Source organism: Curcuma longa, chromosome 5 (assembly GCF_044706935.1).
Source record: "Curcuma longa cultivar G26 ecotype Majalengka, Jawa Barat chromosome 5, ITB_CL_G26_1.1, whole genome shotgun sequence".
Classification (NCBI taxonomy): domain Eukaryota; kingdom Viridiplantae; phylum Streptophyta; class Magnoliopsida; order Zingiberales; family Zingiberaceae; genus Curcuma; species Curcuma longa.
The window spans coordinates 2057134-2083899 of record NC_133865.1 but is presented as its reverse complement, the minus strand read 5'-3'; the positions used below and the strand labels follow the sequence as shown (position 1 = coordinate 2083899).

At 33.9% G+C, this 26766-nt stretch overlaps 1 protein-coding gene across 1 annotated transcript in view; it reads left to right on the top strand.

Moving 5' to 3' along the window:
- The window catches only part of LOC141829142 (tubulin-folding cofactor E-like), a 29116-nt gene extending 6440 nt beyond the window's left edge, over positions 1–22676 (top strand). The window contains exons 3-13 of the mRNA XM_074716555.1: positions 2682–2728; positions 5940–6086; positions 6157–6231; positions 6692–6801; positions 6920–7056; positions 7214–7275; positions 7560–7667; positions 7746–7780; positions 21984–22052; positions 22371–22462; positions 22537–22676. Coding sequence (XP_074572656.1) covers positions 2682–2728; positions 5940–6086; positions 6157–6231; positions 6692–6801; positions 6920–7056; positions 7214–7275; positions 7560–7667; positions 7746–7780; positions 21984–22052; positions 22371–22462; positions 22537–22676 — 1022 coding nt within the window. The remainder of the gene's footprint in view (positions 1–2681; positions 2729–5939; positions 6087–6156; positions 6232–6691; positions 6802–6919; positions 7057–7213; positions 7276–7559; positions 7668–7745; positions 7781–21983; positions 22053–22370; positions 22463–22536) is intronic.
- Positions 22677–26766: the final 4090 nt, after the last annotated feature.

The window sequence follows — 26766 nt, the reverse complement described above, 5'->3', positions numbered from 1 at the left end:
TTAATATGTTGCTACCATTTAGTCCTGATGTGAAGATTCAACAATGCCAACGAGAGCAGATGACTATCATGAGCTTCCTTGCTGGCTTATCACCTAACTTCGAATCTGCTAAATCACAAATTCTATCTAGTTCTGACGTCTCCTCATTACAAGAAATGTTTAGCCGCATTCTCCGTACAAAACATACCGCACCTGTTCGACCTAGTGGTGCCTTGGTGAGTCGCAATAATAATTATGTATCGAAAAAATCAACTATTCGCAATAGAAAAAAAAGAAGGGAAAAAGATACTGATCGTTAAAGAGTTTTTGATTTTTTTCTCTATTTAAGAAAAAAAATTAACCATGGTTAAAGAGATTAAAAGGTATTTTATCTCTTTGTTTACTTTCGTAGATGGATGAAGGGGGAAAAAATTAATGAATATAAGAGGGAAAAAATTAACAACAACAATAATAATCAAGCCTAGTGGTGCTTTTTTTATCTTAATAATTTGTCTCCTATATCCTTAAAGGTTTTTTTCTCTCTATGTTTACCTTGTGTGGACAAATGAAGAAGGGAAAAAGATATTGATCGTTAAAGAGTTTTTGATTTTTTTCTCTATTTAAGAAAAAAAATTAACCATGGTTAAAGAGATTAAAAGGTATTTTATCTCTTTGTTTACTTTCGTAGATGGATGAAGGGGGAAAAATTAATGAATATAAGAGGGAAAAAATTAACAACAACAATAATAATCAAGTCTTATTCCACTAAGTGAGGTTGACTATATAAATCTTCCTACGTCATTGGGCTTTATCTTCTACTATATTATCATCTATATTTAAATAAATTTTATCCTATTTTATTGTAGCTAGCTAAGTTTTCTTTAGTTTTTCTATTCCTCGTTTAATATGCATATTTGTCATAGTTTTAGTCTTTCTCTTCGTTTAATGTGTGTATTTGTTATAGATTTATATCGCCTAATTAAAGTATTTATTGATCGTCTAAGTATATGTTCGTAACATCTTAAATGTGAGTTTAAAATTTTGAGACATGTTTTAAAAAAGAGGTTTCTGTCCCCATAGTTTAAAATTTTGACCGGAATGATACAGTTTCAGTATATCGTATTGTGCCATACTGATATAGTTTTGATATATTTTTAAATATAAAATATATTAACTAAAAATAAAAAATTTAATCTGGATATTTAAAAAATATAAAAAATAAAAAATATATATTAAATTAATGAGATAATTTTATTAAGTTTTAATTAAGTCTATTTTAATTATCCCAATCATAGCTAGGAGTTGATTAAAATTATTAACTTAAAATTATTTAGTGAGATTCAGAAGACGCGTTCGGGCCAGTCGTTGGGCTAGGGCGACATGTCCGGGTCTGTCATCGAGCTTGGGTGGCGCGTCCGGACGATGCGGATGGACTTGTTGCTGGGCCCACGTGATGCATCTGGACTCATTGGTAAGCTCGCTCGATGCGTCCGGATGCGTCGTGCTACGCCGACATAGGAGATGTGCTTGTGCCAGTATCGATCCGTGGGCAGAAGAGATGTTTCACCTGTATCGGACAACACGGCTCAGGATTTCAATTGATTAATATTTGTGTTATTATGTTAATGAGATGTTGATTAAAGTATTTAATTTTAAAAGTATTAAATATTTGTTACAGTATATAATAAGATTATATTGATTAGTTTAATATTCAATGTTAATGATTCTTCTTTAATAGTTATGTTTTTCTGGCTTTCTAATTTTATACTAATTTTTAGAGATATATAAAAATTGTTTTTAATAGCACTTCCCACCTATATTTGGAAAATGACTTTGGGAATGTAGTGATCTAAGTAAAAGTTCTTTAAATGTAAGTTTATCTTATTTATCTCATATAGTGCAATTGGATCATGGAATATAATAGATATGCAATAAAATATTTATTCATAGAAATAGAATAGACAAAGGAAAATTGTTTCAGTAGTTGTGTTAATGGAATACAATAGGTAGAATAACTATTCCTGGTTGGTAGAAATTGTATAAGGAATACAGAATGTTTTCAGTATTGAAAAAATATATCTATATAAACAATGTGTTTGACTCGCCTTTGTTCGATGCCATTAGTCCCGCATGGACAACTGTGAGTGCATTATATAAATATGAATTGATCCTTTTCATAAAAGTTCAAGCTTTTTGGATAAGTGATTATCCACTCAATTCTAGCAACAATAAGTATGTCAAGGTATAAGAGACTATCTACAACAGCTGAACCATGATAGTTTTTCTTGATCAACAATTCCATAATACAAATGTCCTTTGTTTTTTTTCATATCATTATCGGTTTCTTTGCCAATGTCTAGTACATCCTTTCTGATCAATTTTCACGCAGTTATCAGTTTATTACTGAATGCATAGATGGATATTAGCCATGAGCTATTAGGCTTAGTTGCAAATTATTGAAAAGATCTTACATGATGGGCGAACCTTTTGACATAAAATTAGCTTCTAGCTACTTTGGTAAATTTTGTTTGTGATAATGAAGATTTTGTGTTTCTCTAAATCTCTACATAATTATCATCAGATTCTTGCAATTGTTTCTATATGCTAGCTTGCAACTTCATCCTCTTTTTAGCAAGCTTTGTGCTATGTTGTTGCTGGGAAATTTGTTTTCTTATTTAATGAACTTTTTCTGTCGGTTTCAGATCTGAAAGAACTTGATTTGACAGGAAATCTACTTTCGAGATGGCAGGTATCCTTTTTATTTAGATAGCACATTATCTAATCTTAATTTAGATAGACGTTGGATAACCCTACATGTTCATTGTTAATACACAAATAGTTAGCTTGCATGAATATCAATGTTTGAAGTTAATGAAGCATGAATTTATGATGTTGTGCCAAACCAGGCACAATTTGATGCTGGTGTTTACCAACAGTACAGGAGCTTGTGAAGGACTATTGTGGTGACATAATGTTTCTACTGACAAGATATTTTATTATTTGTGTTGCAAAACAAAATTTTGATATTGCACTATAATAGTGATCATTCTGCATTGGCATGCAGATACAAGATCCTAATGAATATTGGTAAATCTAAAATAATTTATTTCTAGTTATAATTAATATATAAATTTTGTTTGCTTATTTATCTTACAACTAAGTGGTGGTTATAATATAGAGGATGAGTCTCGAATATGAAAAAGTACCGGATCTCTTATTGATGTCCTGCAAAAGAAATTGAACAATTTTCTTCCTTGTCCATATGAATATGGGAAATTGTCTCTCTACATTCACCAAAATAAATAATAAAACTATCACACTATCTACACTAAATAAACACACTAATACAATATTTATTGAATACAAAATTATACAGTTAATACCTAAAATTATCTAATTAATAATTGATTAATTAATATAAATTATACATACCTGATCTATCTACTATAATAATTAAATAATATATATGATCACTTTTATAGATATTATAACTAATATTTGTTAATTAATAATTGACTATTGATATAACTATATTGAAAACAAATACAATTGGTATGCCCAACAAATATATTTTGGTAAAAATCATTAACCAAATAAATTTAATAATTTTGTTGATACATTCAAATAACTAAATGTTTCACAAGCACTAAATGAAATTTATTTATCATAATCAAAAAATTTTGAAGCCCATAAAGAAGCAGACTAGTTAACCATGATCATAAGCAAATACCTATATATATTCTTGAAATAGAAATTGTTATACAAATTATTATACATGTAAAATTATATAAATTGATAATTTATATAATAATAAAAGTTATGTAACTGGTAATTTGCCTATTATTTATAATAACTGTTATTGCTGTTGTAATAATTATTATATAATTGATCATCATCATGTTTTTATATAATTGCTAACTATTAGTTAATTATTGACTTTTAGTGTATAAGATAATTTATAGTAGTTATATAATTAATAATTTATTATTATATGACTGATAAATTATTATAGATTTTTTTATTATATCTATTAATAGCAATTATTATTATTATTAATGTTATATAACTGTTATAATTGATAATTTATATCTGTTACACATTATTAATTATATAACAATTTATATAATAATAAATATACATATTATATAACATTGTTTTATAATACATGACGTCATATAATATACTGTTAATATAACAGATGTAAATACTGATATAATATATATTATAAATAATATACTGCTAAAGTAACAGATATAAATATTGATATAATATATATTATAAATGTTACATATAACTGTTATAAATATAACATATAACTAGGGTTTGAAATTTCAAGCCGTATCGCACGATATCGGCGAAATTTTTCGTTTTGCCTACGGATCGGCACGATACAACGGTTCTGGCCGGGAGACGCCTCTTGAGGCGTCGCCGGGGTCCGGGGACGACTTTGAAGGAGTCGCTCAGGCACGGTGACGACTCCGAAGGCGTTGCCTGCGCCTTGGCGATGCCTCTAGAGGCGTCGCCCGAGCTCGACGACGCCACTTGAGGCGTGGCTCGGGCCCGGCGATGCCTATTGAGACGTCGCCCGGGCTTGACGACACCACTGGAGGCGTCGCGCGGGCTTGGCGACGCTTCTGCGCGCGCAACTGGGACGCGATTTTGGCTTTTTTTATAGATTTTTAACTTAGGTTCTAATTGAATTTTAATAATCAATTCTTATCTATAGTTGGGGATAATTTAGATAGATTTTTTTAAAATCTATAAAATTATCATATTATTTTTTTAAAATTTTTTATTTTTTATTTTTAAATATTTAAATTAAATTTTTTTATTTTAATTAATATATTTTATATTTTAAAAATACCGAAACTATACCGACATGGTTTACGGTACCGAAACTGTATCATTCCGATCCGGGACCGAAACTTTGGCACGACTCAATATTTTAAACCTTGCATATAACAACTGTTGTAAATATAGCATAGAATTGTTGTAAATACAACATATACCCTGTTGTAAATATAACATATACCAGTTGTAAATATAACTTATACATGTTGTAAATATAACATATACCTCTTGTAAATATAGCATATAGGTGTTGTGAATATAACATATAACTGTTATATGGCTGGCATATATTATGTAATTGCTGTAAATATAAAAGAGGAGTAATAAACTACATAACATTCTCAAATTGCAATTTATTGTGATTTCGTTACTCCAACCACTGCTCTTTTCCCCATCTCTGCACTAGTGATGCCAACGAGTTCTTCTCCAAAATTGCATACTCGATTTGTCTGTGCAGCACCACTTGATTCACAGTTTCTTTTGATGCCTGATGCCTCCATCGTGTCACTAATCACCATCATCGTAATTGGTACTCCATTAACCCTAATTCATAGCTCTAATCCTCTTGTTCTCCACCCCTGTGATTGACAGAAGGAATCAAATCTATTCCTTCTAGTGCAGTGCCTGTTGGCTGAGAACATGTGTCTGGACTGATACCATGTGTACTGAAAGGACACAGATTTTGGCCAGCACCTCTCTGATGTATGGGCCATAATGAAGGCAAGGTGCAAGAGAATGCTGCCTACCTCTTTTATATCCAGGATCCATTCCTGTTCTGCGGAGTTGGATACTGCATTTCAGCATTTTTAGAGGAGCTGAGAACTAGAGACAGTTGAACCTGTGGCTAAGATCTTCTTAGCCAAACGTACTTCATGCAACACATATTTGTCCCCAGGGACGGAGCTAGGGCCTGCGGCTCCGTCCCTGTCTGTCCCAGTATGAGTTTGAGACTATTTATTCCTGCAGTCTTGAGTACTTGAATCAATTAAATTTTCTGACCTTTTTGTTTGGAGTATATTTTTCTCTTTGGCACATGAATCTTTTTTGATATATGAATCTTTTGGCTGTTTATCATTTCAATTAATTTAATTCTCTCTTTGTTGTCCTAGGATATTGATACCCTCTGCAAAGCACTACCAGCTCTTGAAATTCTCAACTTAACAAACAATCTCATGGATTGTAAAATTCCTTATCTTCCTTCTCTTGGGGGCATCCATGTACTGGTTCTTAGTAATTGTGGCATCACATGGAATCAGGTGACACTTAAAGATGTACATGTATTTTTTTTCCTATCAAGAAGACTGACTACTGGTTTACTGGAATCAGGTTGAAGAACTCAAAGAATCACTTTCTGCTATCCAAGAATTACATCTGATGAAAAATAATATACAGATAATAGGGGTAAGAGCTCACATTCTAGATTTCTTCAAATCAATAATCTTGAATTTGCATTAGGAATACTGGTAAATGGCAAGAACTGGCCTTATATGCTTATCTTTATCTTGATTTGCCATTTATGCTACTAGTAAAAAGCATGTTGAAAGGGCTTCTCTGTTGGCTATCCTTGGTACCTTTTCTTCACTGGTGTAACTGGTGCTTATCCTGGATAACGTACAGTCACTCTTGGTGATTCATTCATTTATTCAATTTTGGTAACAAGAAATTTATTTCCATCAGTATTAGTTATGAACCTAACTGAACATTTGGGGAATGGTTTTCCAATATTTAGCATGACCAATGATTAGTTCCTTTTTTGCTCTCAATGCCTAATTCTGTATCTTCTATAAGTGATCTGAAAAATAAACAAAACTAAAAAAATCTAGGAATAAAGAAATATAATACTATGTTATTCATTGAACAGTGTACTTCCAACACTTGTGGTCAAGGATTTGATTCGTTGAGAGTTTTAAATTTGGAAGAGAATCATATTGAATCATGGGACGAAATATTGAAGCTTTCTTATTTAAGAAGGTAAGAATGCATGCTGCCATCTAACATGTCAATTATTGCTGAAGTTTGAGAACAAAAGCTTGTATTTTTCTCTAGCACTCATGTTTCCTAGTCCAAGATATTTAAGCTATGGTTGCAGTTTGGAACAGCTGCATTTGAACAGGAATAAACTGAGGCATATATACTACCCTCTTGATCAACGAACGACAGGAAATGATTTTTCTACAAAAGCTACATCTATCAGACCATTTGAATGTCTGCAGTGCCTACTTCTAGGTGACTTGCAATTCCTCTTTGGTTTTGTTGGTAGACTCTGGTTTTAACTTTTTTGTAATCTCCTTTTGGACCTTGAACATAATTACTAGAGACTGATACATTCTTGTTACATTAGTTCATTTTCTCTAATGTGACTGACAACTGGAAAGATGTTCAGGATCCAACGAGATTGATAACTCGGCATCGATCGATTCCTTGAACCTGTTCCCTACATTGATGGTGAGCTCATTTATCTTGGATGATTGTGCATGCACACCAATCTCTGATAATTGTTTCTTTAATAGATTCTTCTCTTCCACTCATCCATTGCTTAAAAAACAATAGCTCACATCAAATGCTCGATATTGCTATATTATTTGCAAGGACCAAAAAAGCATGTGCCATTATTCATTCACACTCATGCATTAGCTGAATTCGAGTTCACTTACATTTTAGAGAAATTTGTATTTGGCATTGTCATCTGCATATTCTTTCATAATTGTATGCTTTGGCATTAATTGAAGGACATTAGGCTTTCAGACAATCCTATTGTTGATCCGACCAAAGGAGGTGTCCCGAGATTTGTGCTGGTTGCACGACTTGCAAAAGTTAAGATCCTCAATGGGAGTGAGGTATGAATCTTCTCTATTAATCAATTTTCCTGTCTATTTTGGAGTTTATAGAATAAATTTATATATTTTGTTTACTAGGTAAGTCAACGTGAGCGGAAAGAATCAGAAATTCGGTGAGTTGATTTATCAATTGAATAGTGGTTAGACATTCTATCTTTACTGGTATTATGGCTAGATGGTTTACATATGATGTTCTGCTGAAAGATTGTTGAGTATTGTTAGATAAAAATTAGACAGTGATTCATGACATATCTAGTCATATGCTTAAATTTTAGATAGAATAAGTTATATCTTTAAAGACTATAAATACACAAATTAATCCTATTTCACAATGATAATGAGAAGCCTTGTTTTGATTTGATGCTAAGGCCAAGCTATCCCATCCCCCTTGAACTGCCCTCCCTACCTTTTAAGTGAAACACCTCCCTTACTAATCCCTAATTATGTGAGCTCCATGCCTCCCTTGCTAGTCCTCATCGATCATTAACCTCAATTCCAATTGTGGTATGGGAACCAATATCAAAATTAATGGTTTCAATTATTTCTCCTAGGCTCAAGTATTTGAAATTCTTGTTGGCCATTATATGAAAAACAAGTATCTCACATATCCATTTCTCAATATGTAAGGAACAATAATGACGAGTTTGGACTTGTCTTTACAAGGCTTCTCAATATGTAAGGAATAATAATGACGAGTTTGGACATATCTTTACAAGGATTCTTAGTATGGAAAGAATAATAGTGTTTCCCACTAAATCTAAAGAATTATGAGATACTCTTTATAGATGCACTTGAATGAGCAAAATATTTGTCACATTCCGTACATGTAGCTTCCACTTATCAGAAGGTATCTCACTTGGTGTCATGTAAACAATCACTAACTCAAGATAAACAATAAGTTTTCAATAAACTACTATATATATTTATAGAAAATACAATACAACGATACAATACTAAAAGTTGTATGAACAATACAAATGGGTACATCAAAGAAAACCAAATTGGGAATCAACATGTTTAGGATCTCTAAGCAACTTATCTACTGGCTGAAAGCAACTCTAACTTCAAAAGATCACCTTTGTAGGCAAAACTAGAAGGCAAAGGACACAAAAAATGAGTACAAATTTGCTAAGTGGGTATGAAAGGTGTGCAAAGATTTAATCTTGATTAATAGATAAGTAAATCACAACTTATATTACAACTTGAGGTTCTCATTTGACATCTTTAATTTATATATTTATAGTTAAATCTTATTTTTATTTCATTTATTTATTATCAATTAAAATCACAATTATTGCTCTTAATTATCACCATCTCTTATCAAAAGTTGTGGTACTTTTAATTATCATCAGTTAGCCGCCACTAATAAATTTGTACTCATAAATATATATCCAATAAATCTATCACCGATAAATCTACTAAAAAGTGAATGTTTGGAGCCAAGATAGTGTAATAATGTTATTTTACGTATGGGTTGAAAATCCGTTCTGGTGATATACAACAGTATAACAACCTCACACAAATAAATAATGACCATGGGCGATTGCTCACTACTAGAATCTTATGTGGGTGATCAAGTGTTCTGGTATAAGACTAGGCTCTAGCTCTTCATATTGGCGAACAAATATAACACTAGCCTAACTTTTTTTTAATTTTAAATATTTTTTCCATTTAAAATTATTATTGTTTCACTTAAAATTTTACACCATAATTATTCTACTCTAGATTTAAATCCTATCGGTTAGTCTAAACAACTGACTTAAATTGACTTTTTAAGATAAATTACTATAATTTAATTTAATTGGATATTAGCATATAATCATCGAGAAAGAAACATACAATGTAAAAAAGTATGAATATCACCATCTAAGCAAACAAATAGCATGGAAGGTAAAAGATAGGTATCAATTGAAGAATAATGAGACTTTCAACTTTTATTTTTGAAAACAAGCCCCTCCCATGTTATTCCTCATATGGTTACTCTACATATGTATAACATGAAAAAAATACCAATGATTTAACCCCAGTAGTTTAGTTCCTTATAGAATTCTGTCACTATTTTTAATGTTGTGGTAATCCCTTTTTCAAAACAGTTCAGTTATAGAAGCATATCTATAGTCTATTTTTTTTTATATATTTATTCATGCACAATGAAACATATAAAAGAATCAAAGAATAGATTTGCCCACCTCAATATACAACAAATACAAATTCGAGGGTCTGAAAACTTGAAAGTCAATGTACTTAACTCGAATAAGTATCTACAATTGCAATATTGAAATACATAAGAAAACTCAAAATAAATCTCTAATAATGATAATAACATAAAAATTCTAGAATTTAAAGTCATCTTGATCCATCTACCTTGATATAACCTCAACTATAAAACTAAACGCCCATTACTATCAAACAACAATTTATTTTCCCATCCTAAATTGTATGCACCAACCTAAAGAGAACTATAATAAAATAATGTTTACTTGCAATTTCCCCTAGTCAATGGAATAAGGTAGGTCTTTCGTTGATATGAAACACTTAGTCCAATCAAACCTAAACAATAGGGCATGATTTGTCGAAAATAGCCAATCATTTTCAAACGTCAATATGCAATTACTCATCAAATTATTGCCTGTAATTTGGTTGGCGTGTGGGCAACAACTTCGATTAAGAACACCAAGAAGCTAGGAAAATGAGGAGAGGTGAGCAATAGTGGTATTCACTTGGCTTGGTGGGTGTTTGTTGGTGTGGGGAAAATAGGAGAGAAGGGGAGAGGGGGAGAAAGGGAGAGGGAGAAAAAGGGGGAATGGAAGTTGGTGGTGGCTTGTCCTCTCGGTTGGGTTCCCTCTCGGCTCCAAATGATGAACACGACAACAAAGCAAGAAGGAGAAATGGAAAGGATGGAGAGGAAGAAGAGAGTGAAAGAAGGGTCGATTGCGCTTAACCCTTCTCCTAGTTTCGGGTGAAGGCAACTTGCAAAGAGAGCAGAGGAAGAAGGAAAAGGGAGGGAGGGGCCAATGATAGTTGTTCAGTGATGGGCAACGGTGGCAACACGAGCAGAATGTGGGAGAGAGAGAGAGATGCAAGATGGAGACGAAGGGAGATGGTGATAGGAGAGACCGACATCGATGGTGTAGGGCTATAGGGATGTCACATAGGTAGAAGGAGAGAGAAGGGGTGTGGCGGTGTCAAGTGGAGGTGTGGAGATGAGGATGAGAGATGTGTGGGAGAGGGAGAAGAGTGAGATTTTATTACCCTAAATCTCCTAATTTGTCCCAAAACAACTAAACCATTCTATTCCACTTAAAATTTAGTTTGGCCCTAAATTGACCATGCTATTCCAAATTGCTCTCGGTTTGAACCTACGTGAAATTGACCAAGTTATTCCAAATTGCTATCGGTTTGAACCTATGTGAAATTGACCAAGCTATTCCAAATTGCTCTCTGTTTGAACCTACGTGACCCTTATTACCACGTCTGCTTGATGGATTACATCCGATCCAATTCGACTTCAACTCGACTCCAAAAATCTAATTAACCCTTTGGTTTGCTAGTTTGCAAGTTTCCATTTTGCTAATTTGCAAATTTCCATTAAGGCTCAATCCAATCAACTGTATAGTGTCTACAAATTCCATCATATCCCCATTTCATTTATAAACCTAGTATGATAGAATGCAGGTGTTTGTGGTATATAGAAGGAAGTATATTATATAATGTACAACCGCTATAACCCACATTTAGTGTTCTATTATATTAAGGTAATTATGATGTATTAAGAGGATGAGTTTTTGATGCTTAAAGTTATAATGCATCATACTTGTATTTTAAGTTTTAATTTTAGATCAAGTGGGAGAATGTTAGATATTTATTATCTAACTAATAATTGATCTTAAAATTAAAAGAAAAATAACTTAAAACTAAAAGTAACTTCATGTAATTATTGAAGTTACTAATTAAATGAAACTTATCTATATATTATAATAATTATTATTAATAACGGATGTAAATAATAATAATTATTATAACCAATGCATGATGGATGCACGGAGATAATGAAAGCATACATATATTGGTCCTCTCTCTGCCTATAAATATAATGATCCATCATGAAAAATATTGAGGGTCTTCGGAAAGAAAGGAAAGAAGAGAGAAATCAATATATGCAAAATAATTGCATTGCAATGACTTCTTCATCAAGCTCAGGTATGTAAAACATATAGATTTTAAGATCTGTTTCATTAAATAAATATTAATGATAATGTAAAATTAACAAAAGAAACTATTAATGTAATTAGTATATCTACATCTCAAGTAGGATTAGATTAACACACCAAATTTAGATTTTGGAGCGACCTAGATGAGATATTACAAAATATTTTGCCAATCGAAATAATTTTAATAAGAGATCTAAATGGTCATGGAGTGAAAAATGAGGAATATGACAGGGTGCATGAGAGTTATAAGTTTCGAACAAGAAATGAAGAAAGAAAAACTATATTGAATTTTATGATAGTATAAGATCTTATACTAGCTAATACGTTTTTTAAGAAAAGAGAATACTTGATCACGTTTAAAAGTGGGAATAATAAATCACAATGGTTAGGAAGAAAGATAGAAATATTTATAAAGATCACAAGGTTATCCTCGGAGAAAATTTAATTACTCAATATAAGTTAATAGTGTTAGATATACATCTTAAACATAATATCAATAGAAGGAAAATATTTACGACTCCTAAAATTAAGTCGTGGAAGTTAAAGGATGGAAAGTAAAATATATTTTAGGAGAAAGTAGAAGTACAAGTATTAGAAGAAATATACGGGGACTCGAATACGACATAAAATAAGATGATATCAAAGTTGAAAATAGTAACCAAGAGTGTACTTGGTGAGTCAAAGGGACGTGCATCATCAAGTAAAGAATATTGGTGGTGGGATAAGAAAGTACATGAGAAAGTGAAGGAAAAATGAACAAACTACAATGAATTATATACTTGTAAGAACAAGAAAATTTTTAACAAATATGCATTAGCCAAGAAAGTAGTGAATGATGTTAAGAATGAAACTTTTGAATGTTTATATCGAAAATTCGATATAAAAGAAAAGGAAAGGGACATTTGAAGAATATTTAAAGGAGAAATGATACTTACCATGAAATGTTAGCATGAAATTGTAGCATGACACTCACAATTGCATGCAGTGGGTCCCACTGCATGCCAATGGGACCCACTGTCAATGTGAGTGTCATGCTACGATTTCATGCTACGATTTCATGTTGTGTATCACCACTCTATTTAAAGCGAGAGAGATGAAGAAAAGAGATTTTATCCAAATAAGATGTATTAAAGATGAATACAATAGGATACTAGTAAATAGTGATGAAATAAAAAAGCAATGAAGAGGTATTTTCATGAACTTTTTAATGAAGGTTTAGATGACCAACTTAATTTAGGTAGTTTAAGTAGGTCACATGAGTATATAAATTTAAATTTTTATCGTAGAATTCAAACTTCAGAGGTAGAGTAAACTCTAAATAGGATGCAAAATGGAAAAATAGTTGGACGAGATGATATTTCAATAAAGCTATGGAAGTGTCTTGGGAAATATGGTATTGAATGACTTACAAAGTTATTCAATCTTATATTGAAAATTAAAAAATGTCCGATCAGTGAAAGATAAGTACTCTAGTTCTTTTATATAAAAATAAAGGAGACGTACAAAATTGTGCCAACTATAGGGGTATTAAACTAATGAGTTATACTATGAAATTTTGGAAAAGAGTAATCGAAAAAAGATTAATGAAGGAGATTACGGTGATCGAAAATCAATTTGGATTTTTGCTTGAAAGGTCGATAATAGAAGCTATATATCTTCTCAGGCAACTAATTGAAAAGTGTCGGGAATAGAAGCAAGACTTACATATGATATTCATTGACTTAGAAGAAACTAACGATAGAGTCTCAAGGGAAATTATATGGATAATTTTATAAAAAAGAGGAGTTAGCATAACATATATTATACTAATGAAGGATATGCATGAGGATGTAATGACAAGAGTGAAGATTTTAGGTGGATTAACCAAAGTGTTTGCCAAAAGATAGGGTGACATCAAGGATCAACTCCAAGTCCTTATCTTTTTACATTAATCATGAATGAACTCATAGGACACATACAAGGTACAGTACCGCAGTGCATGCTGTTTACAGATGATATTGTTTTGATAAATAAGACACATGAAAGAATAAATGTTAATTCGAATTTTGGCAAAAAACGCTAGAAGTGAATGTTTTAGACTTAATAGAGTAAGATAGAATATATGGAATTTAAGTTTAACAATATTAGACGTAATGAGACAATTGTTAAGATAGAAGATGATGAGTTGTCTGTAACTGAGAGTTTTAAATATTTAAGATCATTCTTGCAAAAGGATGGAGGGATTAAGAGATATGTATTTAAAATACAAATGAGATGGTTGAAATGGAGGAGAGTGTCAGATGTTCGGAAATTATTAATGAACAAGCTTCATCAGAAAAGGGCAAAGAAACTATTTCGGCTCTTCTATAGGAATCTGACTCATGTCAGGATAATTCTTTGAATGTCCATGCAGGTAAGAATTCAAACTCTTCACCGACAGGAGGAAGGAACTATGACTCTTACTGTATTTCGAGACAATAGGTGGCTTGGTGATCAAGCAATACTTGCAACAATGGAGGTTGACCTCATGAGGGGAAGTCAGCTGGTATATATCATTCTTGATTTAATGCTAACTATTGGGGATTTTTACAGAAATATACAGATGACTTTTAACTCGAGGCTATGAGCAATGGAGGAATGGGGAAGCTAACCTCTTGATAACAAGACGATTGGTCGGAAGACTCTCAAATACCCTCAACGTAGGGTTTGCCTATGAGATACAAGGGGTGGTGGATTATTTAACAAACCACGGTGTTCAAGCTCTTCCAGGATCAAGGTATTCTACCTCTCAACTACAGAGATTAAACTGGATTATAAATTCTACGTAGTTAATATCCCAATGCAACCGACAGAGGTTGATAGCCAAAATCTGATTGATGGAAGAATTTCCTTAAGCTTCCGAAATTATGTGGCAGCAAGAACGGCTGGACAACAACCTTATTATAACAATAATGATGAGGAAATACAAAGTAATGACGAAAATTTATCTCATTCACTTGCTACTTTCTTATTATATGATCTTGCAGAATCATTAAAGAAAGAGCATGAAGACGTCCAACGGGAGTTCCAGGAAATAAAAATCATGGGCACTCATATTGGATGTTTTTCATATGCAGATTGGGCAGGTTCTAAAATGGATAGGAGGTCTACTTCAGGTTATTGTATTTTTGTTGGAGGAAATTTAGTATCATGGAAGAGTAAAAAAGAAAAGGTTGTATCACGATCCCAGAATCAGAATATAGTGCTATGACACAGTCTGTGTGTGAAATAATATGGATATATCAACTGTTGATTGAAGTAGGATTCAAAATGTCAGTACCAGCAAAATTATGGTGTGATAATCAAGCTGCTATTCACATTGCATCAAATCCCGTATTCCATGAGTGGACTAAACACATTGAAATTGATTGCCATTTTGTTTGTGAGAAAATTCAACAAGGCTTGATCACTACAGGATCTGTAAAAATTGGAGAACAATTAGGGGACATCTTCACAAAAGCTTTAAATGGAATCCGAGTTGATTATGTTTATAATAAGTTGGGCATGGTTAATATCTATGCACCAACTTGAGGGGGAGTATTAGCATATAAAATATATTTTTGAATAGGTCTTCTAGAATTGGTCCCTAAACTCGGTATATAAATAGGGTCTTGTATCTTGTAATGGTACGAGATTTCTTTTATTATTTTTCCTTAACAAATTTAAAATTAATTGGGTAAAATTATTTAAGTTAAATTTAAAATTAATTGGGTAAAATTATTTAAGTTAAAATTAATTTAAGTAAAAATTATTTAAGTTAAAATTAAATTAAGTTAAAATTATTTGAGTAAAAATTATTTGAGTTAAAATTAATTTGAGTAAAACTTATTTGAGTTAAAATTAATTTAAGTAAAATTGTTTTAAATTAAAATTATTTTAAATAAAATTGTTTAAGTTAAAATTAATTTAAGTAAAATTATTTAAGTTAAAATTAATTTAAGTAAAATTGTTTAAGTTGATTTCTAAGTAAATTTTTTTTATCTAATTCATCTCATCCATTTTTAAATTGTCAAACAGTTAATCCTATAGGTTTTATGAGATGACTTTTTAATTTTATCTTATTAATTATTGTTTTAGGTATCTATTATTTGATTAACTTTGAGTTAGATTCAAGTTTAACCATTCGACTTTCTAAACCTATATTTCAAGAAACAGTTTCCAGGCAGTGGCGAGGCAAAGAAGTCTTCTTGGCTATCGGAACAATGACCACATTCTAAGACAAAACTGATTTAGGAAATTATAAGTTTAGCTAGTCTAGGGAAAAATTTTGGTCTAACTAGTCTAGGATGTGGCGAGGTAGCTTTAGTTAATTCAACCTGGCTAAGGAAACCAAGTAAGGTACTCTTTACCCTACTTGACCACTTAAACCGAGTCTCCCTAATGTACTATCGTCTCGCTCCACCTTAGTACTAGGTTGGCAAGATTTAATCACATATTAGTCGTTATCTAGCTTAGGTTCTTCTAATGCAGAAAAAATATAGAAAATGCAAGCAATCAATTATGGTTTGGATTCCCTGGATCGTGACCCTTGTTGGGTCGGATCAAATGTATTTGATCCTTAGGGATCTAGAATCGGTTCGTTCCAACTGGATTAACCAATTTGGACTTGGGAACCCATGCTTGGACTCTAGGCCTATTTTGTTTGTGTTCTGTGCAACTTGTTGGGTCGGATCAAATGTATTTGATCCTTAGGGATCTAGAATCGGTTCGTTCCAACTGGATTAACCAATTTGGACTTGGGAACCCATGCTTGGACTCTAGGCCTATTTTGTTTGTGTTCTGTGCAACAGTGTCATGAATGACCTATTCTTTGATTTGTGTCCAATGCCTGATCGATTGTATCCAGCTTTCTGATATCCAAGTATCATGTCAAGATACTTAGACCCAGACGTGAATTTTTCAAGCGACCGTCTGAGGTCATCAATTTGAAATTTTAATTGGGAATTCTCTTTCTTAAGTTGAACTTGAGTCGAATTCTCAATTAGAGTACTCTTGGTTGACGACTCAATGTTGACTTTCTCCTTGAGGAGAGCTATCTCCTCTTGGAGCGATTCAATTAAAGCATTAAATTTCACTAATTTTTTAGATAAACTAATTATAATTGAATATAAACGTTCGGTACTTATAGCGGTGTGGGAACCTTCAAAAATGAATGCGGATCCGTGGCTTGTACTTGTGTCGGTGTTCGATTCGCTGTCACTTTTCGTTGGTTCGTTCCGTGTCGGAAGCGCGAGGAAACTCGTCGTCGTTGGTTCTTCATCCGAGTCTTCTGACAAAGATTTGTTCCAGGTTGCCTTTAATGTTTTCGTCTTGGTTTTCCAGTCCTTCTTTTGGTTCGGAAAGTCGGCTTTGAAGTGACCCTTTTTGTTGTAATCGTAGCATCTGAGCTTCGTTTTGTCGGTTGAAGATGGACTATTCGTCTTGTTTGCCAACTTCTCCACCTCCGACTTCTTGACTCTGCGTTTGCTCTGGATCATCTTCCGTACAAGATTTACGAGCTCCGTTGTGACTTCATCATTTGTTTCGGAGTCCGATGAGTCCGAATCTTCGATTACCTTTTTCGCCTTCTTTTCTTTGCTTGTACTTGCAAGAAAAGCAATATCTTTCTCTTCCATTTTGGTGTTAGATTGCTCATGTTAATTCAAATTCAGAGAAAAGTTCATCGAGTTTTACCTTTGAAAGGTCCTTGGAGACCTTGTAAATCCACTATAGATGCCCACATAGTGTTCCTAGGGAACGCTTTTAGTGCATACCTGATTATGTCCGGGTTTTCCATCTGTTGTCCGATTGCGTGTAGGCCGTTAAGGATATCCTGGATTTTGGTGTGCAGCCCGCTCGCTGACTCTCCCCGTCCATCATCCAAATATTATACAATTTATTCATTAATAAATCTCTTTTACTCACTTTTGTGTCGGAGGTACCTTCATGCAGTTCGATCAACTTGTTCCATAAGTCTTTCGCACTAATGAATGGTCCGACCTGGTTCAGTTCCTCCTTGGTCAACTCGCATTGCAAGGTTTGTGTGACTTTTGCATCTGCCTCGATCTTTTCCTAGTGGTCGCGTCTCACCTCTCGCAAGTCTGTGGTAGACCGTCATTGTTAATCGGGATGTGAATCCTATCTGGATGACTATCCACATCTCCACTTGAGCCTTCAGGTGGTACTCCATCCTACCTTTCCAGTAGGTGAAGTCCTCCCCTAAGAACAGAGGTGGTCTTGCGGTTCTAAAGCCTTCTTGGTGAGCCATTATCTAGCACACAGAAAGACAAGAAAAACGACGTTCCAAGACTTGGTCTTGGATTTAGTAGTGCGGGATAAAAGAATAAAATAAATAAAAAAAAAACTTTGAACAATTTTGAAAAATTCAAAAATCGATTTGAAAAACCTTCTCGAACAGTGGTTGCACTAGATTCGAGAACCCCGCTCTGATACCAATTGTAGAATCGAATAAGTGCTAGAGGGGGGGGGGGGGGTGATTAGCGTTTATAGCGGTTTTTTCCCGAGATTGAAAACTCGTTAAATCAATCGTGCTTGTTTGTAGATCAGATATTATGCAGCAGAAATAAGATAAAATCAATCACACAAAAGGACACTTTTGTTTTTACTTAGTTCACAGCCAAAGGCTGCTACTCCAAGGCCTACGATCTTTGATTGTTTACACACGGACAATCTACTAATAAACTCATTTTCTTACGGGAACGAGTTGTAACGATTTACAAGAAAGCCAATGATAAAAACCTTTATCGTATTAAAACATATAGTAAAATATAAATCGTTACCCAGAGCCGGAGTTGAAGATCGTTCTTTCGGCACGATTCCGACGTTACGATGGCTGGTCGGATGTTGCTGCTCGCTCAGGGTGCTGTCGGCTCGACTTGGATTGATGTGAATTAATGATCAGAAGTCTCTGTTCGAAGTCTTTTTATAAGACCTTTCGGCTGCTTAGAACTTCCCTTCGGGCGACTCCACATAGACCGCCGATCCACTATCTTCGCAGCTGACTCGGCCTTCCGGTCGACTGGATTCTCTATTCCGGTCGACTCCGTGCTGACATGGAGGGTCTTGATAGACTTCGATTTCCGCTGCATTTATCCGATCCCGAGTCGCTTGGATTCCACAATCCTGTGGCCTGGACCATCTGGTCGACGGGAACTTCGGATAAGATCGCCCTGAGTCAAAGAATTCGCCTCTCCAATCTCCATTACAAGTTAGCTCCAAAATATAGATAAACAGATTGTAGAACAGTTCTTTGAACTGTTACTTAGTCTTAACTTCAGATTTTCAGTGAAATCTTGGGTTAGATCGATGCCTACAGTTCCACTTCAGGAATGCGTCCTGACCCACTCCTCTCAGGAGAATTTTCCCGAGTTGCCAACCAAGTCCTCCAGACTTGTTGGACTTTCTGCTCAGTTGTGGTCCTCGGCCCCCAAGAATTTGCTGTTACGTCCCGGTTCTCCTGACCGCCTAGATTTTCACCAAGCCTCCAGTCCTCCTGACCCTACTCACTTGGACTTTGGTCATGCTTCCTTGATCCTCCGACATTGCATGAACTTACACCTGGTACACTTGACCTGCCAAGTCTTCTACCTGATCCTCCAGACTAAGACTTGCCCTTGCCTAGCCTACAATTTGGACTTTACTTTGCCTAACCTCAACTAGGACTTTACCTGTGCTCTTTGCACACTAGAACAACTTGTTAGTCCAACAACACACTTAACTTGAACCTCGTGTCATTATCAAAACCAAGGTTCGATCATCTGGTGCTTCCCGCAAACCTCAACTAGGACTTTATCTGTGCTCTCTGCACACTAGAACAACTTGTTAGTCCAATAATACACTTAACTTGAACCTCGTGCCATTATCTCAAAATCAATGTTTGATCATCCGACACATGCTTGCATGCCTTCATGTGAGGCTGCCACCTCATTATCAAACGTGAATTAACAAATACTGAATAAAATTGTTAAATTTCTAAGTTTATGCATAAGATTGGGAAATGAGAAGACAAAATGTATGAAGTTGTTCATAATTCAAGATATTTTTATTAACCTTGTAAAATAATAAGACAATGGATTTCTCTCTCTGTCTATTACAAGATATAAGCCCCTATTTATACATGAATATAGGAACCTATTCTAGGAGAATTATTCTAAAAAAGAAAAACAGAATATTTATCCTTAACAGAATATTTTAACAATTCCTAAATATTCTAACACTTCCCCTCAAGCTGGAAGATATAAATTATATGTACCCAGCTTGTTACATATGTAGTCAATTCGAGGATGTTCTTTGTCTTCATACAAAATACCCTTTCCTGGAGCACCTCTGATATATCGGATAATGCTTGTTACAACATCCCAATGTTCCTTGCATGGAGACGCAGACGAGCAGAAGAAGATGCTGCTTCTGTTGAGAAGAGAGGAGACGCAGACGAGCAGAAGAAGATGGTGCGATCCTTACGTCGATACCCTAGCCGCATGATGAAGACATGCTGCTTAGAAGTGCGCGACCACGGGAAGAGTGGCGTCGCGAGGAAGAAATAGGAGCGCGCAACCACGGGAAGAGTGACGTCGCGAGGAAGAAACAGGAGCGCGCGACCACGGGAAGAGTGGTGTCGCGAGGAAGACGTGTTGCTCGTTGCGTCGAGGAAGACACGACGAGGAAGCCGCTGTGATTGCTGCGTCGCGACGAGGAAAACGCGCGACGAGGAAGGCGGCGGAGGAGACGTTCTGCTCATCGTGTCGAGGAAAACGCACGATAAGGAAGCCGTTGCGATTGCTGCGTCGCGACGAGGATAACGCGTGACGAGGAAGGCGGCGGCGGAGACGTGCTGCTCGTCGCGTCGAGGAAGACGCACGACGAGGAAGCCGTTGCGATTGCTACGTCGCGATGAGGAAAACATGTGACGAGGAAAGACGACAAACAAAAACACACGCAAGGAAAACGCGTGGCGAACAGAGAAAGAAGGAAGCGGCTTGTGATTGATGCATCGCGACGAGGAAAATGCGCGACGAGAAAAGACGACGAACTGAAACACACGCGAGGAAAATGCGTGGCGAACAGAGAGAGAAGGAAGCCGCTGAGATTACTGCGTCGCGACGAGGAAAGACGGCAAATAGAAACGCACGCGAGGAAAACACGTGGTGAACAGAGAGAGAGAAGGAAGAGGATTGGTTTGGGCGGATAACCCTAAACCTAAAGAGGGAGGAAAACCCAAACCTAAACACGAGCACACGCGAGGAAAACGCGTAGCGAACAAGGAGGGAGAGAAGGAAGAGGATTGGTTTGGTAGGATAACCCTAAACCTAGCCTTGACTCTGATACCATGTAAAATAATAAGACAATGGATTTCTCTCTCAGTCTATTATAAGATATAAGCCCCTATTTATATATGAATATAGGGACCTATTCTAGGAGAATTATTCTAAAAAAGAAAACAGAATATTTATCCTTAACAGAATATTTTAACAATTCCTAAATATTCTAACAAACCCATATATTATCAGGGGGAGTCATTGATTGAGTGCTTGTGATTACATGTTAAGGAATTACAATGACAGTCAACAAGGGATGATATCTGCTACTGAACGGTGATTGTGCAAACTCACTATTTGCAAAAGGAAAATGAGAAAGTCTTATTTGAATGATGTTTATGTGTATATATGATTCTTACATTTTGATCGGTTCCTGGCATATAATGGAAAATCCAATGATATTACAAGGGGAGCAATTTCAGTCATAGGGGAGCAATTTCAGTCATAACATGAAATGAAATTTGTAATTAGTGATTCAGGACAGGTGATCCTGATCCCTTCATATTATAGCCTAGTTTGCAGTGATCTTGAATTATTCTAATTGAACTAGAATTGCAGACAAATGTTGCAAGTACGAATTTGGGGTGTTGCATGTTGCTGGTGAAACAGTTTTCTCCATTGTCTACTCTCACAACTTCCTTGATTCTAGCAAAAAAATCTGAATTGCATGTATACCCATAATTTGGATAGATATTAGGGATCATGTTTGAATAGAAATTTTGTATAGATTGGTACCTTGCGTATCTTAATGTTTATATTAGTGAATAATGCAGATATGTCCGTCTTGTTATGTCAAAGATGCAATCAGATGATCCAGAGGAAATTCAACGGTTTCATCCTAGGTAATACACTGCTTTTGTCTTTATATTTGTTAATGCAACAAGTTGTCAAAGATGCAATATGATCTAGAGGAAATTCAACGCTTTCATCCTAGGTAATACACTGCTTTTTTTATCTTTGTTAATGCAACAAGTTGATGCTTTGTGTGTAGGAGAGTGTGACACCATCATTAATTTGTTTCATTCCATTAAGCATTTCTGTTTGTCCCTTTTGACTCCATGCCATTATAGAGTAAATTTTTTATTTACCAATCAATTGGAAAAGCGCGATGGCTTAATTAGATTGTCTAGATATTATGATTTAGCTTCTCATGAATGCAGATTTGTGGAGCTTAAGGCACTGCATGGTATTGCTGATGAGACACCATCATCTGGAATTTCTGGACCACAGAAAATGTCTTCAGGACTTATTTGTACGGTTTTAACGTGACTTGAAAATAATCAGTAGCCAATAATATATTGAAAGAATTTCTCTTTGGTTGTACAGGTGTTACGTTGAAGTGTGTTGGCGCTTCCATGGGAGAAAAACAACCCTTGACCAAGAAGCTGCCATCTACTACTACTGTATGCCATTTGATTCATTGTAAAACCATTTTCTCTTATGAAGTATCTACCAATCCACTTTGACTTAACCAAAGATGAAGGTAACGATCTATATGCCAGTCAATATGGACGGAATTTAGTGTTCCAACGGAATAACGGCTTGCATCAGAAATAGATACAGAGAGAAGAGAGATTGATGAAGAGAGACCATCATCGGAGCCGTGACAACATACATAGTGGATGTTGGGTTGTTGGGGGGGGGGGGGGTTGTATCTAGTCAAAGATAAATCAAGAGAAGGGGGAATTGCTGGGAAAGGAGAGAGATGGGCAGTAGGCGTCGTGGTGGTAGTGAGTGTGTATCAAGTGACAATCTAGATCACGAGAGGGGAGAGATGTGAGTTGTGACATAAAAGAAAATTACATATAATTCATAATCAAATTATCTTATATGTATATTTGCTTTAATTGTAAACTTATTAAAATAAATTCAAATTGAATTTAATTTGAATCTGCTTTATGTTAATCACCATGTCTACTCGGGGATTCCATCCAACTCTAAATTAATTGACATTCAACTTGAATTTTTAAAATATTAATTTAATTTAGCTTAATTAATTATCTATTTTTTAAAAATAATTTAAAATGTATTTTTTAAAAATAGATAAAATTTGGTATATAACATTGGTGAAGACTAGAACCTACTACCCTAGGACATTATTATACTTATTCATCTGACACGGATCTGAAGTAAATATAATAATCATAAATTATTTTTTATTAATGAAATATAATACAAAAGTTTCTTTGTCAATCATCTCATTATTGGCTCCAAGGGCTAACATTAACAGACACATCCATCACATGAGACTCCAAGAGCTCCTCTTCATTTCAAGATTTACGTTTAATGCTAACTTCATTAATATCTCACTGAAATTCTTAGAAGAATTTAATGTTCTTTTGTCCAACTTTTCTCTTAATTTTTTTCAGTTATTGAAATTGTATTTCATATGGCTAATTCTAGTTCTATTTAACTTGCTTTAGTTTATAAAATATTTTCAACATATTTGAAGCTTTGGGTGTTTTACATTCTTATCTATTAGCATGATTTTATTTTCAAATACCGTATACCAATTCTATGTTGAATATGATTGGTGAATTTATCCATAAATAAATAGGGAGTTGATCTATAATGTAGTCTTTTGACACACTTTGTTTTTCTCCACCATTCAAGCTTTGAATTTAATTGATTTGTACTTGATGAAGATAAGTGATGCTCTTTTAAAAATCTATAAGTGCAGAAATAAAGATTCTAAAGTCCAACTTTTAATTTGGTATAATTTGGAAAATGATGTTCCTATTTAGGAAATGGTGTAAAGTGCAGTTCCAACATTTGAAAGAAACTTCGGTCAAAGAGTTTAAGTTCAATAGTTCCAACATTTGACAGGAAAATTTGGAAATTGAAAGTTCAATTAAAAGAGTCTTCAAGAGTCTTTAATCTAGTCAAGAGTTCAGTCAAAGTATATTTATGAGAGTTTTATGTTTTCTATGTTTGAAGAGTGCACCTATTAGCGTAAATATGCATGTTTGCTTTACTATTGGAATATGAAATAGAAAAATGAATTTTTAAGAAATTGTTTCAATTGTGTGATGATGTGATGCCTAGTATTTCTTAGGTGTGATGCCTAAGTTTCTATAACCTTTCTACACTTCTTTACCACTACATTTTGGATTTCTACTCCACATAAATAATCAAGCTCTCTTCTTACTGCATTAGTACTCTTGTCTATTAACATGATTTTATTTGAAAATAACATATATCAAGAAGAATAATTGGTGAATTTATCCTTTAATAGATAGGGATATAGAGTTGATCAATATTGTAAATCTACAGTTAGAAAATCTTTGGACACACTCCCATTAGCTCTAAAATTAGTAACTATATTATTCGACATTACTTTTATCACATCAATGTAACTCATCTTTTTTTTTTAACATTAGGACCCTATTATAAGCTTTGTCAAAGTAAATAAAAATTATATGTAAATATTTTCTCTATATTTTTCATTAGTGTCTTATCTAAGTAATTTATGCTTGATCTCCTGACATGATACGAAATTAATTCTGTAAAATACATATCTCATCTTTTATGCTTTAAGTTTCTAAAATTTCATGGGTTGACAATTTGACTAACTTGATTTCACTATAATTAATATAACATTTCACATCACTTTTATTCTTAGAAGTAGGTACTAAAAAAAATTTATTCTTCATTCCTTAGACACCTTAATTCTTAGCTTTTATTGAATAATGTTAACTAAATTATACCTTAGCTTTTATCATCTGGACCTACACTCGCTTTCCATTCCTTTAATGCTTTTTAAACCCTGTTAATGCTAAAAACAAATATGCATTATATTCATTTGCCAAAGAGATATAGTAGTTTTCAAGTATAAGCAAGAGTATTGTAAGGAAAATATCATTTTGAAAAATACATTAGACTATGTGTCAATAAAATGAAATGCAAAAAAAGAAGAATCATTAATTAACAAAATGGGTTTCCATGACATCTGGGTTTCTCTAAGAAAGTAGCTAAAATCAATGAGGACCCTAAAATACTTGTGCTCCTGCAAAACTAGAGGTTTAGAAAATTATAGAATAACCACAAAATTGCAAAGCGATTAAACAGAAGAATGTTCATTAATTATGATCTTATTTAAGAATTTATAGGTCAACAAGCGTTGTAAATCACATTTTAGCACTAGATTGTCAGTTAAGAATATAATTAACTTTCAATCTTTATGTCACTCGTACAAATCACACATTTATATCCGCATTAGCACATTTGGACGTTTGTTTTAAAGCAAAAAAAAAAAGAAGTGAATTACTAAACTCAAGTCTATAGGGTATTAATGATGTTAGCTGACATGTGGACCGAAAGCCTCATCAGTTATAAATAGCGATATAGCATAATGCATAAGATTGACCATATACAACACATGCACCCATGTTGCCCTTTATATGACTAGGCTTAGATTATTCACCTTTTTATTATTTAATTGGTTATTTATAATAGTCATTTATTCACTTTTAATATTATCACATTCATAACAATTTTACAACCTATGTCATTATTAGTAATTATAGATGAGCTCAAGATCTAAGCTATAGCATATAAAAAACATGCAAATATCAAGATAAAATCAGTATTGAACACGGCAACCAACTTATTAACCTAATAGGCTTAAATTGGTCAAAATAAGTACAATCGAGTTTGATTTGAATCCACTCGACCCTAAACACAAGGCTCACTTGATGGATTCAACCAAACTCTTTAAGTAAACCTCAAATAGATCCTCAAAAGTCACAAGTTGAACCAAGTTGGTTCAGTTCAGCGTATTTAACTGTTAAAATAAAAAAGTAGAATAAAAATACTATGTATAACCTCTGGTGCTATTACGAACCTTAGTTTATTTGTAACCAAATTTGTACTGATAAATTTCTAAATTAGTTATTTGTATATAAAAGCTCCAGTGCTGTTACTAACCTTAGTTGAGTATCTGTAACCAATTTTGTATAATAAACTTAAATTACGTAGTTGTAACCAATTTCTATTGTCTCAATTTTTGAGCTATATATACTACGTTGATGAGCTATATATTTTGTGTTGAAAAGTTTTTGTTATATTTATTTGCTGCTCTGGACAAATTTTTAATTTTGCCACTTGTGATTTCCAATGAAGTTCAGCGTATTTGTTCATTCTTCAATTTTCCCAAATTATTGGACACAGTAATAAATTAAGTAAAAAATGTATATGAAATTATTCAGTAATATTTTCTGGATGGATGACGCCCATCATTAACAAGTGTGTCATCAACCCCTGTTAGCTTTAGTATAACGGCTCCATCAGGCATTACTGTGATTGGTGGCAGTGCTCATGGCGCTGCTGCGATGGTAGCAGGTATCCATGGGGGATATTCTGCCAGAGCTGTCATAAGGGAGAAGAATAAAGAGGGTGTGGGTAGACTAGATGTGAATGAATTAGATTATGACTTACATCTTGGACACATTATAAATGTGAAATGATATTTTTGAAATTTAAAAGTTAAACAGATGAGGAATAATTGAAATTTTGTCACACTGAAGCCCAATATTTTAAATTGCTTGGCTCTGGATT